The sequence below is a fragment of the Vipera berus genome (assembly GCF_964194415.1).
Source record: "Vipera berus genome assembly, chromosome: 5".
In the NCBI taxonomy this organism is placed as follows: domain Eukaryota; kingdom Metazoa; phylum Chordata; class Lepidosauria; order Squamata; family Viperidae; genus Vipera; species Vipera berus.
The window spans coordinates 72,797,995-72,818,284 of NC_138207.1; the positions used below are offsets into that span (position 1 = coordinate 72,797,995).

General features: G+C 36.1%; 1 protein-coding gene across 6 annotated transcripts in view; it reads right to left on the minus strand.

The window, feature by feature from the left end:
* IDE (insulin degrading enzyme) overlaps window positions 1-20,290 on the minus strand; it is an 83,553-nt gene that overhangs the window by 9,375 nt on the left and 53,888 nt on the right. For 5 of the 6 annotated variants that reach the window (XR_014026587.1, XM_081328880.1, XM_081328882.1 and 2 more), the window contains 8 exons: window positions 13,637-13,781; window positions 10,580-10,690; window positions 9,754-9,874; window positions 7,318-7,409; window positions 6,037-6,148; window positions 5,050-5,217; window positions 2,548-2,820; window positions 1,886-1,947 (listed from right to left, as the gene is read on the minus strand). Coding sequence is in view for 5 of the 6 variants with exons in the window: in XM_081328880.1 (XP_081185006.1) it covers window positions 1,886-1,947; window positions 2,548-2,820; window positions 5,050-5,217; window positions 6,037-6,148; window positions 7,318-7,409; window positions 9,754-9,874; window positions 10,580-10,690; window positions 13,637-13,781 (1,084 nt within the window). In the remaining variant the exon portion in view is untranslated. Of the gene's footprint in view, window positions 1-1,885; window positions 1,948-2,547; window positions 2,821-5,049; window positions 5,218-6,036; window positions 6,149-7,317; window positions 7,410-9,753; window positions 9,875-10,579; window positions 10,691-13,020; window positions 13,166-13,636; window positions 13,782-20,290 lie in introns of all 6 variants that reach the window. The other variant, XM_081328884.1, reaches the window with a different exon arrangement.

Sequence of the window (20,290 nt, forward strand, 5' to 3'; positions counted from 1 at the left end):
AATATTAATGCTAAATCAAATCAAATTTATTTACCTATGGTCAACAACCAGCCAGGTCAAAAAAAAAAGAAAAAGAAACAATAACTAAATACAATTAAAGCAGTATAATAGTAATAGGTAAAGGTAAAGGTTCCCCCGCACACGTGTGCTAGTTGTTTCCGACTCTAGGGGCCGGTGCTCATCTCCGTTTCAAAGCCGAAGAGCCAGCGTTTGGCCAAGGACGTCTCCGTGGTCATGTGGCCGGCATGACTAGACGCCAAAGGCGCACGGAACACTGTTACCTTCCCACCGTAGTGGTCCCTATTTTTCTACTTGCATTTTTTACGTTCTTTCGAACTGCTAGGTTGGCAGAAGCTGGGACGAGTAACAGGCGCTCACTCTGCTACGCGGCACTCGGGATTCGACCCACCAAACTGCCGACCTTCTGATCGACAAGCTCAGCGTCCTAACCCACTGAGCCACCGCGTAATACAGAACATTAATACCGCGTAATACAGAACATTAAAAAATTAGACTTTAGATGATGAATAATATGACAATGTAAAACATAAGATAAAATAATAGGATAAAATAAGAATACAATAACATAACAGAGTGAAGATGCTTCATTATATCATGGCTCCATGACATATTATGTCTTCCTATGGAAATTGCTGCAGAAAGAAATTTAGAAATTCTACTGCTAATGGTGGGGTTCTGGTCTGTAAGTAGGACTCAGACAGCCTCTCATGATGTAGTTTTATTTTTCCAGACAAACTAAGGCCAATCCTTCCTACTTTCTTCAGTACAGATGAAATTCAAAACAAAGTTAGCAAATGAGCTACAAGACTAAATGTTATAAGAACTAATAATTCTTCTGAGTTTTCTTCCAAAAACATGTACCAATACTTAGGAAAAGTACTGAACACATGGTAAAAAGTAAATCTAGCTTGCAGCTCATCAAAAGCTTCACTGAGTGATTTAGCTGCGAAAGGAGTAAATCAGAATTATCCACAACTCCAATCAGATAATCTAACTAAACACACATTCTAATTATTACTTTTTTTAATTCTCTGAAAATTAAAAGTCTACGAGAATCAATAGTAGTTGTCAGCACTACAAATGAAATAAGCATTCATAATTTAAAGCAATTATTGCAAGTTTTCTCTATTCCTAAGGCAAGAAAGAAAAATTGCAAGCTCCTATTAACAGCAACCCCTCTATAAATTACATAACCAGAGGTCCAGTAACATAACTGAATAACAATGTTCTACAAAAAGATTCTGTTTAGAACATTAACCTACAATTATCACATTTGTAACTACTATTTTTATTTTCACAGGATAGATACTATAGCAACCTCTGCAAATCACAAAAATGAACAAGCAAAGTAAAAATAATTTCCATGCCATCTTCAAATCAAATCATTGTCAAATCTTTCTTTAGAAAATGCATTCTGAATATACCAACACATTATGTCATCCAATATTCATTTCTTTGCTGAATAGTTGACCTTTTACTAGAATCTTCCTAGGTTGCTAAAGCTCTTGGAAGAAGCTGTACTTAAAGCATTTATTAAGAACCTTATCCATTAACTTATCTATGAACATTTGAATGGCAATTATTGGATCACTACAAGTGTGGAATTGTTTCGTATTGGATGTCTCCTGTATATCTGTTTACAAGCCATTTTATATTGCATGTTTCCTTTATATAATGATGAGACTCAATGAAGTAACTGTTAATATTCTGTTATGTGGAGTACATAGAAGAATTTGCATGCCATTTTAATAATTCATCCATATGATCTTAAATTACCACAATCTTTATAAAACTGTCAAATACATTCTTAGTATTACAAATATGTCTTTTAATAATAATTTAACCAGAACCTGGATCAACTTACCTTATAGAACTGCACTATATCATCCTTAGTAAGAGTTTTGAGATATCCCACTTCAATGTTATCTGGACAACAAAGTTAATAAATTTAATATGCACAAAATATGCAAGTTTGATGTGTGCAATACATAGCCACGGCTAACAAATCTTTTAAAATCATTCAACTCGGCTCCCATTGTCATAACTGCTGGCCGAGAATTTAATGTTTTAAATGGATAACCTTGCATTTTAACACTTCAGTCTAGTTAGCACTTAATAAACATGAAACATCCGCAAGAAAACCACTAAACTCAGAGAGCACCAAGGACTCCACAGTTAAGCCCTGAGCTACAAGTATTCTATTGGTAATATTTCAGTCTATCCACATTATCTACATCCTACATCTTCTCTTTACCCTTCATTCCATACTAAAAAGGGCCCAATTGTAGTATAGAAGCTCTAGCCCCCTTACCATCCTCTCTTGCATGATTTCTGTAATAATTCAGAATTGTACAAAACATTCAAAGGGTAAAAAGGTCTATAAATGCCAATAAGCAATATTCCAGTGTTGAGGCTGTCACTAATTTTAAAAGTATAATAGGAATTAGCATGGAAGATGGGATTTCAGTTAATCTCAAATATTCTTGTTTCCAATTGGCTCAGGGTAATTGGCTTTTTTTTTCTTACCTCTATCGAAGTTATATTGCTGGGAAATGATTTCATCCCAATATTTTGCACACTCAGCAGATAGTTTCTTTGGTTTGTCAAGGCGGCGAATTGCTAAAGCTTGGATATGTTTGTGGAAAGCTTCTTCAGGCATATCTTGTATAGATTTCTCCATAGTTTTTAAAAAGGCTTCCACTCTGCTCTCTAAGTAGTGTGGGGGCTTTTCTGATTGGATGATGAACCGCAGACCTTGGACACCATTAGCCCTCCGTGGACCACTGAACACAATGTAACCTGGGGTTAGGGGTGAGGAGAAGTCAGCATATCAGCAATTATAATCTCTTGCCGTTCTTTTTTTTTCCAAGAGAAAAAAGGCTTTAATTTCTTTTCTTGAAAATTTAATTTAACATTGAATTTTAGCATAACTTTCTAAAACAATTATTAAAATCAAATTGTTAACTGGGCTTCCAGTGAGATGGCAACCCAGGAGACTGCACATGTGTAAACTCAACTGATAATCTTAAAATTTATTCTATAATTATTGGTAGGAGTATTTTTTTTTAAATGAAGCACACAGCATCATATCGGCTGTGGTTTGACTGTGACAAGCTAAATTTACTGCAGAAGTGTGGAGGAAAAAACAATATGGCACTTCTAGATTGTTTTACAGAATAACCATTGATACTAGGAGGATCTTCTGACTTATAATTAATGTTAAAAAATAAATATTGTGGAAGGAAAATAGGAGGAAGAAGAAGTATTTTGTATGTTTGTTGCATTGACTTACTCACAAAGTAATAAAGGCAGGATAAAAAAATGTAATAATAAATAAAGTATTTCCACAAACACCTTTTTGTAATTCAAGTTTCTGATTTCTTATATACAGTTTAATTTTTTGAGAAAGGCCCAACCTCCCTACCTTTCACATTGCATCCCACCTTGCCAGGTACGATTGTCCACTAGATACAACCGGTATTTGTGTAATTTCAAGCAATTAATGTTTGGTGCTACATTAAAGACTCTCTATTAATAAAGAGGAGAACCACTGTACTACAAGGACCAGAATTTTGATCACTGAGGGAAGCAGTTGTTAAGCAAGACACCCATGGGGCTGCTTTACTCAACCACCGCAAACCCAGCACTTCTGGTGGTAGTCATTAAGTGATCTCCTTGGTCATTAAGCAAACAGGGCAAAAGAGCTGCCTGCTGAGTTAAGCTCCCTGCCATGTGTGGAAGGAAATTGCTCTGGAAGGCTGCAGGAACGGAGCTCAGACCTGCAGGATTTGAGGTCTGTTTTTCTACATTGCTGAAAATGTTCATCTCCCCCTCCATGTGTAGCCCTCTTTTGGAGTTATATGCTGTAATATTCTTCAAATTTAGTTAGTCTGTTATATTGATATTAAATATGACATAAGTGATAAATCTTGGTTTGAATGAGAGCTTCTCAATGGCATTGCCTAGTTTGTCGAGACGTTGCCCCTAAAGATTTGTTTAGATCCAAATTGGTTCCCTTCTAGTCAAGGTAAAGTTGTAATTTTTCCAGAGATCATTTGAGGTTCAATTATTATGCTTTTAGTATGTTTTATTTTTATTTCGAAGCCAGGAGATTGTGAGTGCTAGTCTTGCCTTATGCATGAAAGCCGGCTGGGTGTCTTTGGGCCAGTCATTCTTTCTTAGTCTGACCCACCTCACATGATTGTTGCTATGGGGAAAATAGGAGGAGGAGGAAGGAACACTGAGTGTGTTTGTCACCTTGAGTTATTTATAAAAATAATAAAGGCAGAATATAAATAAATTTTACTTTATCACGGATATTTTACTGTACATTGAAGTGACTTTTTTAATGTAAACTACTGCAAGACTGCTATGAATCTCGCAATATGAGAATCTGATTAAAAAGGCATCTATTGCAATCTGCTTCACACCATTTCTTTCAGTTTTATTGAGAACTACAATCACATTTTATTTAGTGTTTTGTGATATTGTGTTATACAAATGCAGCAAAATCAGTCAAGCAAATAAACCACACAGCCCTAAATAGCCGATTACCAATTATTTGTTGTTTAATCATCCGTTGTCCTATAGGTAGAATTTTCAATAAAAAATGCAACAGTAAATTAGCTTATAATAATATATAGGTAAAAGGTAAAGGTAAAGATTCCCCCGCACATGCGTGCTAGTCGTTTCCGACTCTAGGGGCTGGTGTTCATCTCCGTTTCAAAGCCGAAGAGCCAGCGCTTGTCCGAGGACGTCTCCGTGGTCATGTGGCCGGCATGACTAGATGCCAAAGGTGCACGGAACGCTGTTACCTTCCCACCATAGTGGTCCCTATTTTTCTACTTGTATTTTTACGTGCTTTCGAACTGCTAGGTTGGCAGAAGCTGGGACGAGTAACAGGCGCTCACTCTGTTACGCGGCACTCGGGATTCGACCCGCCAAACTGCCGACCTAACCCACTGAGCCACCGCGTCCCTTATAATAATAGAGAGATCTTAACAGAGACACACATAAACAAAAGCTCACCTAGTTGTTCCTTAGTGCGCAGAGTATTAAAGCAAGGCTCTGAGATAATTTGACAGAAGAGCTCCAAAAACATATTCTCCGAAGTGCTTTGCATATCTGTTTGATAATATATTTCTATCCCACAATTATTATGAACTTCGTTCCTCTGTTGATAGACGAACCATCCTCCTAAGAAAAAATGAGGAGTGTGCAAAACAAATGGAATTTAGACTGAAGGAGAATCTTATATTCTATTTAGTGTAGACTAGCAAAGTACATCACTAAAGAATATTATTTAATATAAATATGCAAACCCAACATGCTTATTTGTTTTGTGCAACCTGGCATCTTCTAAATATACAATCAGTTTTAGAATTCCCAGAGGAAAAGCCAGACTGATTGCAATTCTAGCATCAGTGGTCTAAACACACCTAAAGATGCCAGATAAAAAATGCTCCTGTATTTTATGTGTGGAATAAAAGCACACAACCATAGCACTTTTAGTAGTATTGATTGAACAGATGCACAAACATTCCAAATGCCAAGGAAGCTCTAGGTCAGGGGTAGGCAACCTTGGTTCTTTTATGCTTCGTGGACTTCAACTCCCAGAATTCCTGAGCCAGCATGGGAGTTGAAGTCCACGAGTCATAAAAGAGCCAAGGTTGCCTACCCCTGACCTAGGTATACAGCAGTTTCAATCTGCACATCATCAAAATGAATATGACTCCCTACTACAGTATATACCACTATCAGTTTAAGTGAGCTGGATGGTACCAATATCATTCCCCTCTTATATCACAGTGAAAGAGATAAATCTCATGATTGGAGTTTTTTTTCAAGGAAGCAAATCATGGTATTCTCACATATTTGCAGTACGACCTTGAAATTAAATAAATTTTGAAAAACAAAAATAGCTGGAGGCATAATTGTTCTTTGCTGCAAGCTACAGTTGATGCACTGTGAAATTTGAAATGAAGCACTTTATAGCTGAGAAACTAAACCACTTACTATCAGGCAGCTGTACTTCCCTATATCTTACTAGCTGGCTGGGAAGCAGAGGTTTTGTATGAGCATGCTCAATGAGTGTATCTTCAACCATTTGCATAATTCCTAATGCAGCCTGTAAAAGAAGAAATTCATTGCAGATTTTATTCATTGCATGATCATTCTTCATCTCTCTGACAAAAGTAGAAGGGTAACAAATTTGACTGCAACAGCAAAATTAGGAATGAGAAAGGAGATGCTCCCTTGCAAATATTAAGTCTGAAAGTGGAAGCCATGCATATGAATGCTACTCAGCATTCAGAAATGAAAGGGAGAATTCCTGCATATATTTGCATTATATTTAAAATATAAAAAGCTTAAAAACATTTACATACATTCATTGCATGTTTAAATTCTGTTCTCAGTTTCTTAATACTGTATTTAAGATGAAAATGTTTTATCATCCTTTTCATTTATGATAAATCTGCCAATGTATTCCTGCCTCACCCTCCTTGATTTGCATTTTATACTACTCTGTTTCCCCCAGTTTTGTGCACATAGCACTTCACAGATTTATTTGAATTAACATTTCCCTAGGGTGCTGGCATGCTTAAGTCTCATGCCTGGATCCAGTTTGCTTCAGGTGAATGGGACAGTGTAATACAAATTGATGAATATAAAAAATATCTTTTATTTTACCATGCAGAAAGGCTAACAACAAAATGGCTAAACAAATTCAGAATCAAAAGTATTTAAAAGAGAAACAAGGTCTTAAAAAATTACAAAATAAAATGAAGATGATATAATACGATGCATGCTAAGATTATAAAGCATCAATCTGAGAAATGATGAATAGTCTGACATTACAATTTTATTATAAAAGAGATGAAACATCTCACATCTCAATTATATGTTTATTTGGAAATGTATCCTATTAAATGTAATAAGCGTCAATCCAAATGAATGGATTTTGCAGAAATATTAGAAAAGCTAATTATTGCATATCCAAATTGTCCTAGAAGATGAAAGCATATGTAAAATGCAACACAAAAATAACTGAAATTAGCTATCCTCAGCATGAAACATATAATGCCCATTTTACAAAATATGTACCTTGTGCCAATACTATATAACTATCCTCCAATTTATTGATATAATAAATTTACTGTTATTAATATTGCAATATTGAACATTAAGGAACTACACATAATACACCAATAAGGATATTATTTAAGATTAAAACAAAAAGCTAAGATTTGGGGGAAAATGGTAATAAATATCCATTAAAAGCACATCAAAACCAACCTGTTTTGTTATATTGCCATGGAGAAGTGCTTCAATATGTAACCGTGACAACAGTTGTGAAATAAAGGCCTTGAGGCGAGGAAGAGTGACATCTAAAATAGATATGTAGATATTTAAAATCAAATGCATTTTCCATTTGAAGGAGCAAGAAAAAAATGCATTTATCTTAAGATACAATGTATTTCTTAGCTGTAAGTAGAAAGAAAAAAATATAATAATCAACAAAAGATAGCGAGTGTTTTCTTCACAAATATTCATGTTTGGGAATTGTTCCAACTCTACCTTTCTGTGCCCACAGTATGCCTTACTCAGAATTCATATCTGGTTTGACCCAGATTTCAATATGAAAAAGGCGAAAAAGACAGCTTTCAGTACAATCAAACTAAACATACACCCATCTTCAAAATTAGTCATTCACATGATAGTCGAAGACAAGGTTCAAGCTGTTACTGACTAAAGAATATAGTTGTCATGGTTCCGATAGATGAAACCCATTAAAGAAGTTCAAGGCAAGAATTCTTCCTTTAAGAACCTTTTATTGAGGAAACAAAGTATGGGCACTACGTAGTTGAACCCAAAACTAGATTCCCTTCCCCGAGATACAAAGTAACAAACTGCAAGTCCCACTCCCCACAAAGCAGTCATAAATCACATTCTCCAATTAGCCAAGAGTGCAGGCTCTCTCCCCAGTCCGCCAAAACGTTATCAGTTTGTTCCCACGGAGCTGCATTGTTATTATGGCTAGCTGAGCTCAAGCGTTCACCCCATCCCGCCTTCAACACATAATTTCTAAACAGAAATAAAAGCATGTTAAAATCAAATTAAAAATGGCTGCAATTTCCATCGGTTGTCAGAGCAGGAACATCCAATGTTACAGCGTTGACATCAGCACTCCTGAAAGGTATGTAACTGCCCTGACATCTTTGTAACAATGATTTAAAATGATGGTTATTCTGATATTATATTTTTAGCAAACATGTGTATGCTACAAGTATCTTTCCAAATCTTAGTGTATCTCATTTATGTTGGATATCAAGTGCCAGAATTGAGAATTATCAGAATGGTGGTCTAATGTGACTAGAAGGCACGAAACTGAAGAATGCCATGTTACAGCTATTACCTTTAATTCTGGCACATTCATGCCTACATAGGTATACATCTACACACCTTTGCATCTGTCTCTCTTTCAGAGAGATCCAGACAAACATTTGGTGTAGAGGTTAAGGTACTAGACTGGGAATCTAGAGATCCTGGGTTCTATTGCTTCCTCAAGCATGAAGGTCATCTGGGTGACTTTAGGTCCAGTCATTCTCATTCAGCCCAACTCATCAGACTAGGTTCTTGTGGGGAAAATAGAAGGCTGCCTTGAGTGGTACCAAATGTATGTATGCTGCCTTGAGTGGTACCAAATAGACTACAATAGTAATAATAATACTAATATATGCCTATGGTGCAATCCTAAAACAAGTAGAGTACCACTTGAACACAATCAGCATTGACAAAATCTCCATCATACAATTGCAAAAGGCAGCTTTACTTAGAACAGCTTACATCCTGAGACCATATCTTTAATATTATTAAACATCTTCCTATTCCAGGTCCCTGGGAAGGACTCAGTAAGTGGACAAAAATGCCAAATCCAGTCTAAACACCTGGCTGACTGTCCAACCAATCATATACACTTCTATCTAGATGCTATTTACTATACTGCAATGCATTCAGTGGGATATGCATTCTAAATCCAATCTTTTCACATGTTTTGATAGAACTTATTTTATGTTAGACTTCTAACTACAATTTACCTGAAGTAATTAGCCATCAATAAACTTTAAAAAAAACCTATACGCGTAGTCCAGATTAACCAACTTCTTACTATTATAGACAAGCATAGTGTGAGAGATAGGAAACCAAAACCAAACACAAGCTAGGTAGAGGTAAGAAAGGAATCAACTCTTTTATTAAGGAAATCCTGTCTTTCTTCATCATAAAACTATAACTCACAAAGCTTCTAATTCTAAGATGAATATGGGATGAGCTAGCAAAAAAAGATTGTCACATTTTGTAAATCATGTCTATCATGTAGATTCTATACTTTTTTTCCTATACATACTAAGGCGACAGCTATACTCAATCTCAGTTGTAAAGAAAAACTGTATTTAAATAGTTAAAAAACAAATGGACACCAATGTCCAAAATTAATTTTAAAGCTTGTATTGTTTGCCAAAATTCATAAATTGATTTCTATACACTTACTATCACAGTAACGGAAAAACAGAAATTTCTCTATATTTGTTTCAACTTCCTTACAACAATCACAACAATTGCTGATCCTCACAACAATCCATGTGACCTTTGGGCCTACTTCCTTTAAAGTAAACCAAATTAACATACCAAGTAACACAGAAAACATGCAATTTAGATTTGGCAAAAACTTACCGTCTAAAGCTTCTTTTAATTCATTTTTGGTCCAGGCAACTTCTGTCATTAAGAGCTGAAGGTAATACATTGCATGCTCATGTGGCTGTTCAGCTCGAAAGTTGTTAAGCGATCGCATATACTATGGAAGTAAAACAAAAGCCAAGGCAAAATAATGTAGCTTTTCAAGAAACCTCACTGATCTAATCACTTTTATACTCAAAATAAGCATTCAAATAAAATATAGAAGGAAATATGGCTCCCTCTTCATCAAGACCTGAAATCAGGAAGTGAGATTGGTGAATAAAACAGCCTATAAAATTGCACAAAGGCTAGCATTTAATACTGGGGCTCAATAATTGTAAGCAAGTACTTGCACAGGCTGGAGTCTGGGGAATGGCAAATGAATACATTATTTTCCAGTCTTTCCCCACTCTCTGAATCAGAGTAAAAGCAAAAGCATCACAGAACATTTTCAATAATTAAAAGGGGAATCAGGAAGACACTGCCATGAGTGAAAAAATCTATCTCTAATAAAAGGAATGATGAACATTTTATTCCTACCATGGATTCCTAGCCTTTTGCAAACTGAAGGCTTAAGGATCACAGTTTATATTATCAACTCAGAAATAAGTCACTGATTAGTAAAGATCACTCCCTACTAGGTGTACAGGATTTTAACTTAAGTTTAGAGCTACACATGGTGCCCACCATCCTGCCCTTTTCTAGAAATATTCATTTATATGGTACAGAAATAGAATTCATGTTTAACAACTTTCCTTTTTTCTTTCTTCACAGAAAGGGTGTTTCTCAATTCTAACAGGATCAAACTTTTCAGATGGCTTACCACCTCCTTGATAATTTCAAATCGCTTTTCATCAATCTCGAAGGTAGCCATTTTCTCAATAATCTTCTTCAGCAGAATATGTTGCTTGTCATTATAACCTTTTACAGAAAGCTATACAAAAAGAATACGTAAGTGGTTGTATACTTTAGCTAGGCCTTCCATCCATTAAAAGACAAGATCTCCAATGAAAGCAATAGGTGCCACCGAGCATGGGGAAATTCTCTCCTTCAAATCAATACAAATCCAGTTTAATCTTTAATTGCACGATATTACATATATCAGAGTTCCCCAACATTTCTGGCTTTGTGGACCGGCGGAGGGAAGGGATGCTTTGTGCAAGCGGCTGGCAAGCGCTCACGCAACTCTATTTGCACAAGTGATGTGCATGCGTGCTTGCTGCTCACACAAATGGAGCACGTGTGCGTGCGCTCGCCCACTGCTTGCACAAGTGAGGATGCACGCACGCACGCACATTGCAAACCCCTTGGAGCCCACTAGTGGTCTGTAGCCCACAGATTGGGGACCTCTGACATATATGACATTATAATGATTTCTTTCTTTCTCTGAACTTAGTCGACGTAAACATAGTGGGGTTTAGATTACAATGGAAAATATATTGTACCATGTTACAAAGCAAAGTTTAATGTGGTAGTATCCATACTGGTTAGTGTGTGTGTGCGGGGGGGGGGGATTCTTTATAGTTTTTGGGATTTAGTATTTTTTAAAAACTACGACTGAGGAAAGAGTAAACAAACTTCGCTATTTCCCTTCAAATAAAGACTAGAAGTACTTTAAGACCTTATTACAGCAAAATATGGGGAAAAAACTTTCCACTCAATGTTTTCTAACATAGAACACTTCACAAGGTTCTTAATAAGGTAAAGCAGAGTATCAGAATATTTAATTCATGAATATGATAATTACTAAACTACAGTACTTCATAAAGTGGTTAATTGCAAACCATATAAATGTTTTAACAGTGTCATTTAAAGCTATATTAATAATCTATACTATCATTATTCCTCACACTGAATAAAGAAATGTTTGCATACATAAGTGAAGAATGGATGTTTCATTCTTCTAGTAAGTTGGACATCCACTTATATTGTAATACAGAAATAATTAAGCATAAAAACTGAAGTACACCTTTTAATAGAACAAAGCTCCAGTCTCCGAATATAACACTTTAAAATGAATATTTATGATACAAGAAAAATAAAAATGTCATAATAGATGAATTAAGAACCAATGTTATCTTTGTTGATCCCAGTGATCCAAAAATATAAGGTACAGTAACGTTGCTGAAGCAAAATAGTTTAGAATGCAGGTTGCCTTACTAGGTACAGCATTTCAAGTTTAAATTGTATTTTATTTATAACACAAGAGACTATTATAGATCAAAGTTAAATTATTAGTTTTTTTGGTGCTGAGGGTTTTTTTCCCTTGCAAATATTTCATTGTCAGGCTAGGGATCATCACCAATGGAAGGTAGGTTTGCTGGCTGTTTATATGCAGTATATTGTATCTTGCCCTACCTGTGGTGGATGCTTCCACCTTGATTATTCTTTAATAATCTTAGAAGCTAAGTATTCAGCCATATCAGCCTTCAATAAACACAAACAGCCTAGAACACATGCCATCTAGCAACCAATATGCAAGAAACCATCAAAGAAAAAATCACACACCCCAGCAAGTTACAAACAGCCAGAATACTTTATTCTTCTTTGTACTGCTTCCTAGCCTGGTAATAAAATGTCTGCAAGAAAATAACCAAAGTCAAAGAGCACCAAGAACCCATTTTTAACTCTATTTTATAATACTCCATATTATACAACATTTATACAATACACACTTCTTTTGAACCATTTTTTTCGAACAATGATGTTTAAACTCTTTCAAAGTGACAACTAAAATATTAAAACAGATATTTTATATTTGACCAAAAATCTCAGGAACTGATGACATGTAAGAAATTGTTATTTGTATCAACAAATAAGCTCAATTTATAATACTCAAGCATTTTTTCTAATGCAGTTAGTGGTATTTAGTTCAGTCAGCGTTTTAACAAAGTAGATTCTATCCTGCAAAAGCTCATGCCTCAATAAACATATTAGACTAACACCACAGGACATTCTTATTTATTTTTAGCATAAAGTATCTAAAAGACTAATAGTCTAAAAAAAAGTCAAAGTAATACTTTCCAGGATGTTAAATACATAAAGATGCATAAAGAAATGTATTACAAAGCACTATATGGTCACAAAAAGCACTCCAATCATAGCTAGATGAAGCGTCTTTGTCCAGACACTTTCAGACAAGAGAAAGGTGCAAGAGAACACAGAACTGGTAACTGTTATGCAAAAAAAATATTGAAAAAGCAAGCATATTCCAAGTGCATAGCTCTCAAGCCATCTCACTTGTTTCTGTTCCATCTTACTTACAAGTATTGCATTCATTCCTGATGCAATGAAATAGCTCAAACCTGAGAGGCGTGCTGCATATGTATACTCTTTTAAATCATCCTTCAACAACCTCATTAACAGGTATGTCATGTTGCAATGGAGAGGGTCAATATAAAGGTAGCGACTAACAAAAAGAAAAAAGGATGCTTTGATACTTCGTGACATGATAATGGATGAAGAAACATGACTGAAGAGTATGTATATGCAGCCTCATAACCAATATTTCTGGGAATAAAATACTAATGTAAAATAAGGATTTTGTTTCCTCATTAAGATTAATGATTTAACTTCTGGAAGAAAGAAGTAGAATCTGAACTCCAATTTGGGCTAAATTTCACTTAATTTCATTATTTTAATGAATGATATAAAATGAAATGAAAAATCTGAATATGAATGGGAATCTTGAAGACTAAGAATATTTCATGTAAAATTCAAATTATGAGAAATTAGAAATCAAGGTTGAAAAAGGAACTTTAAAATTAGATCTTCAATTGGGAATATCATTTTAAAAATGCTTCCAGCAAATCAAATTGTTTCTTGATTCATGGAAGTAAATTTAAGACTCTTAAAGAGTCTTCTTGATGTTGGTACTTACATACATCCCATAGATGGTATTTTGGAGAGCATAGTTCAAGTCAGCTAGTTCTGCTGCATATGCATACTCGTTGAGGGAGTCTTTGAGTAGTTCAAGGTACAAATAAGCCATGTTACAATGTAAGGGATCCACGTAAGCAAATGGGCTGGAAGAAAATGTTAAAAGTAAATATGTGATATAAATAATACCAATTCTATAGACCTCGATACTGGATCTCAAGGTACAATGTTAAATTTTTTTTGACACTTCCTGTTATGAGTACCATCAAGACAACACATGAATATAAAAATATAAAAATGGAGTATTGGTAACATTGCTACTATAGATGTATAAAGGTGACACTGAACTTTCATCCGTTCTGAACACATTTCAGATTAGACTTTCAGCTAATAATATATTTTTACTACCACTGATCATGGTATTTTTTTGCTATTTTTTGTAATATACTGAATTTGGTCATATCCAAAAGATGTTGTTTGTTAAATACTTATTTGAAACTACAATATCTGTTTTATTTTCTACACTTTTTATTAGCTACATGAAACAATTAAATCATTTTAGATTTTGGAAAACAGAATCACTAATAGAGCAATAAGACTCTACAGCTTTTTGTCATTCAATACTAAGGAAGCAAATGATATCCCTGAACTTGAATGTGGATAAAACAATCCGAGATTATAAACAGACAAGATGGAGGTGACGCTGGTCAAGTACTTAGAATAGAATCTGTTCCAGAAACTGTACTTCCTTTGAAATATCCCTGTTGCAATGTTGAAAGAGATGCATTATGTGCTAATTATTCATCCAATCTCAAATCAAACTGTTGATCTGACTTCAAAGGTTCAATTCCTGAAAGCTTAAGATCTCTCCCATGTAAGAAATGATTGGTGTTGTGCAGTTTCATGTTACAATTTTTTGTTATCCAATGAACTATTTTGTTAGGATGGTCGGCAAATTTGCTGAATTTTTCTAAGTTTTTAACTGTGGACAGCATTTTTAAGTTATCATTTATGTATTTATTAAATGTATACACCACCCATCTACAGTGTTTCCCCCAAAATAAGACCTATCCTGAAAATAAGCCCTAGCTTGATTTTTCCGTGTGCACCTAATGTAAGCCCTACCCCCCAAATAAGCCCTAATTAAGATCCTGCCCACTCCGTCCCACTGTCTGGTTTTACGAGGTGGAGCGAGGTGCACAAGTAAAAAAGCTAGGGCGGGGATGGGGGGGTGGAGCTGCCTCACGTGCCCCGCACCCACTTACATCAGGACCCCTGCAGCCAGGACTCCCACACCTCAACATCTGCCTCATTTTGCGGCAGTGGCACCAGCAGCCCTGTCCATCAGGAGCCTGCATGGCCACTGCCCCACTCCTTCTGGTTGTTAGCAGCCACTTGTGGGAAGCCATGTGGCACATGACGCCAGTGCTACTGCTCGCGGCAGGATGTCATGTGGCACACTGCGCTGATGCTTCCACTCATGGCAGGATGCCACATGGCCTATTGTGTGCTGGTGCCACTGCTGATGCATGCCACAACACAATATGTCATGTGGCCTGCTGCAAGTGGTGGCACCAGGGTGACGTGACACGTAGCCTCCTGTTGCGAGCAGTCACAAGCAGCCACAGGAGGCATGGCTGCAACGGTCCTGAGGTAAAAGGGTACCCCCAAAAATAAAATCTAGTGCCTCTTTTGGAGGCAAAAAATATATAATACCAGTTCTTATTTTCAGTGTGTGTGTGTGTGTGTGTGTGTGTGTGTGTAGTTACAATTACCAACATTTTGCAAATTTTATAAAAGTTATTAATCGGCTTTTCTAAATCTAGCTTTTAAAAGCTACTTTAGCAGCTTATTATTTAACTGCTGTTTTTAAATTGGTTGTTCTACACTCTTGTTTGCAGAAGGAAGTATAAATACACATTTATATATCATATCAATAAAATCTCAATGAACTGGATTCAGAGTGTAAGAAAAATACTTGTGGAATTTTATTACTAAAATGCAATCATCTTCTATTTTAAGCATACAAGATATGGTTTTTTTGTTCATCTACAGTACTTAAAAAGTTTCTAATATATTTTTGCAATATCCAGGGAGATAAGATAATCTGCACAGATAGTATTATGACAAAGACAACTCAAAGACTCAAGCCATGTTTCAAGCAGTAATACTTCTAAATAGCATTAACTTGATGTGAAATGAAGCAGTTTATTGTACAGGAATGTCTAACTTCTACTTCTTATTTGCATATGTAGCAGTTAAGAGAATACAAAGTTATTATATCGAAATTGTTATAAAAATTTTACAGAATAATTTATCAGAAATGAAAGAAACAAGATGAACAATTTCATAACTGAGGGCTGGTAATGCTGCAAATTTAAAATGTAGCATTTTAACATTTTGAAACATTTCAAATCATTTATCTATTTTCATTTTTAAGAAAAATGGAATTGTCCTGAAAATCATTGCCTCACTCATAAAAGTCTAATGGACAAACTATTCTATCTACATTTAATAAAAGCTAATCCTCTTCTACTTACTTTCAGAAAAATTTGAAGAGTGTTACAGCTGTGTTTCTCAAACTTACTGCTATTATGCACTAAGTAAATGATAGAACATGCACTCAATTAAACACTTATCCTCAACTGTCACCCCCTAGGGTAGTCCAGACTAAGAAATCAATGCCTTTATTGTAACAGGAATAGAGAAAGAATCTTGCAGGTCTGAATGTGCTTCTCCCTTCATCACTTGATGCCAGTTACTTTCTTGGCCCAGACTCCGACTCCTTTATCTGATCATTGTTTTGGTAAGCATTTTTTTTATCTATACACATTTGGAAATTGGACTAGACAAGCATTCTAAACCAGAAGAAGTACCCCTAGGTTTTTGAATAATTAATTGTGATTGAAGGCTATTCACATTTACTAAATCTGTATTATAATTAATTAGGTAAAGATTTGCTCTGCCCAGTCGTGTCCGACTCTAGGGAGCAATGTTTCTTAGCCGAGGGAGCCAGTGTTGTCTGAAGATATTTCCATGATCATGTAGCCAGCATGACTATATGCCAAGGTGCATGAAACATTGTAACACTGCCACTGAAGTGGTACCTATTTACCTGCACTGGCATGCTTTCAAACTGTTAGGTTGGCAGGAACTGGGGCAGGAACAGGAGCTCACCTCATCATGTGGTATTTGCGTCTTGAATTACCAACCTTCCCATCGACAAGCCCAGATCTTAACCACTGGCCCACTGCGTCCCCTTATTATATCTAATTAGCTGCTTTAAAAAAGACCAAATGTAGGTTTAATAAATGTGGAGCTTTACTATTCCTAACTAAATGAACATAGGCAGATTACACATTAGTTGATGTGGGCAATCTGAAATCCCAAAGCAGTTCTTTAAAGTTTTGTATTAATATGATTGATTAAATTAAAAAAAAAAGTTCCTTTTCCTAACAGCAGATAAGTTCTTGTTCAATGGTTCAATATATGGAAGTCAACAAGATGTTGATGCTCAGGATGGAAGGTCAAGAGAGAGAGAACTTACAATCACAAACACACAGATAACCCTTGGAAAGAAGACACACCTACCTTTAAACATGTCATATCAATGGAACAGGGGAAAAACTCAGTAGAGTGAATACACAGTAGCTTTGTGGGTTTTGCAACCATATGATGACTATTTGATGATTACCATGTACTAATATACAGGTAGTACTCAACTTACTACCACAATTGGGGACGGGATTTTTATTGTAAGTCACTGCAGTAATAAAGCAAGTCATCACATGACTGAATCCAATTTTACAAACATTTTTACCCTATTTGTTGCCAGCTGGATGAATCTGGGGCAGCCATTCTCTCTCAACTTAACTTCCCTAATAGGATTGTTGTTGTGGGGAAAATAAGAAGAGGAAGGTATATTGGATACGTTTGTCACCTTGAATTATTTAAAGGCAGGATATAAACAAACGAACAAGTGGTCATTACGAGCCAGCTTCCCCAATTGACATTTTCCATCAGAAATCAGCTGGGAAGACTGCAAATTGTAACTATGTGACTGCAGGATGCTGCAACTGATTGTAAATATGAGGTGGTGTTCCCAAGTGCCTAAATTGCAATCCTATGACTATGGGTAGTGCAACAGTTTTAAGTGCGAAGATAGGTTGTAAATCAATTTTTCGAGGCCTTGGTAACTTTGAACTGTCATTAAACTAATGGTTGTAAGTAAAAATTATCTGTATTAAGCAATGATATTCTTTGTTCATGTTCCAGTTAAAGCTGCAACCATCCCATCTTTTAGTACATTTTTCATCCGACCCATCCCTGCACTACAGTTCACATAGAAATCATGACTTATAACCACAATTGGTAATGGCAGGAAGTGAAGAAGAACTAAAGAGCCTCTTGTTGCGGGTGAAGAAGGAGAGTGCAAAACTTGGGTTGAAACTTAACATTAAGAAAACCAAGATCATGGCATCTGGCCCTCTCAATTCCTGGCAAATAGATGGGGAAGAAATGGAGGTAGTGACAGATTTTATTTTCCTGGGCTCCAAGATCACTGCAGATGGGGACTGTAGCCAAGAAATTAAAAGACGCTTGCTCCTGGGGAGGAAAGCCATGACAAATCTAGACAGCACACTAAAAAGCAGAGACATCACCCTGTCAACAAAAGTGCGTATAGTCAAGGCTATGGTCTTCCCAGTTGCAATGTATGGCAGTGAAAGTTGGACCATAAGAAAGGCTGAGCGCCAAAGAATTGAGGCCTTTGAACTATGGTGCTGGAGAAGACTCCTGCGAGTCCCTTGGACTGCAAGGCGATCAAACCGGTCAGTCCTAGAGGAGATCAATCCTGACTGCTCTTTAGAAGGCCAGATCCTGAAGCTAAAACTCAAATACTTTGGCCACCTAATGAGAAGGAAGGACTCACTGGAGAAAAGCCTAATGCTGGGAAAGATCGAGGGCAATAGAAGAAGGGGACGACAGAGAATGAGGTGGCTGGATGGAGTCACTGAAGCAGTAGGCGTGAGCTTAAATGGACTCCAGAAGATGGTAGAGGACAGAAAGGCCTGGAGGAATGTTGTCCATAGGGTCGCGATGGGTCGGACACGACTTCGCAGCTAACAACAACAACAACCACAATTGGAACCAGAATTTTGGTGGTAAGTTGTAATTGCTGAAAGTCAAGGCATCCACATGATTGGACTCAATTTTGTGACCATTTTTAAAGCAGTCATAAGTGAATGATGTAATCATAAGTACATCATAAGTAATCATGTAATCATAACTCATTCTCCTGAATGGGTGTTTTTTGCCAAAGTTGCAAGCCAGATTGCCTGACCATAGGACATTACAAGCAGCTGTAAATGTGAGTGGGTTGCCAGATATTGTGGACAAATTGATTATACTGTATAAATATACAAATACATGCATTCACTTTTATATAAGCTGCTCCTCAGTCCAATTTTATCTTTCTTATCTAGTCTACTCTCATTTAAACTACTGTGGTTCTCATAATCTTCACATTTTTCTTCCTTTTGTAAAACCATAATTGTTGCAAACAATAAAAAGATTACTCAGCAAAAACCAACTCTCAGTTTAAGGAATAGTTTCTATTTCTGCTTTATGTCTCACTAGAAAAACAATATTCTGTAATACAGAAAATACCATTTCAGGATGTTAAATCATCCAGATTTCCTTCCTATATTTCTTCAAAAGCAAAGGTCTTTAAAATGGGCAAGATCAACTTTTTTTGAACCTTAATGATTTTTCTGAGTTTTCCTGGGAGACAAGGTAAGCTTATATTACCAAATTCTGAACACAGTATTCAAACACTAGATACATGAGGCAATGTATTGGAAGATTGGTTTGCTACGTCTATGTCTTGGGAATTGTAAAACAATTCAAGCTCACCCAGCAGGGAGATACAACAAGGTTCACTGGAAGGAGGTAATTTCAAAAAAACAGTAGCCAATGCAGATACACAGGTGTAACTGGACATTCAAAGAGACTTTCCAAATATTGTATCATTTTCTACCGGTGAACAAGCAAATTTCTTGCAAGCAACATGCAATTTTTGAAGGACCACAAAATCTCCTATTTCCAAAGACTATATAACGCAACACAAAAATAAATTTTCTTCTCTCTGAAAAATGATTGCTCAAATCTAAAGCTCAACCGTGATCATTTTTCCAACATTATTTTACTGATTTTGTCAAGTTATCCTTTTAACATGTGTGCATTTGTTGTATGCAATTTTTTCTATCGCATTATGTTTTTCCACCTGGAATGCATTTTATGTAAACCTTTCCCTAATGTAAACAGTTTAGCAGAAAAGATCAAGAAAAATGTGCAAAATTGTGTTTCAATTTACATATTGGGGTGGGCAATGTAAGTTAGAATTTCTGCACTATTCCTCCCCTCTATGCACCAGTCATAAACCAACTGGAATTATTAATTATTCCAATACTCTGACAAATCCACCAGCTTCATAGTATTCCTCTTTAATAAATATATGTGTATGTGTGTATGGATGTACATATGTACATATGTACATATGGTGTGAGTCTCTCCTTCTGAGATACAGCCCGGGGGCGCAGTTGGGCCTGCTGCTGACGTACCTACCACCTAATCGTGCAGCGGCAGCCCTGCCCAA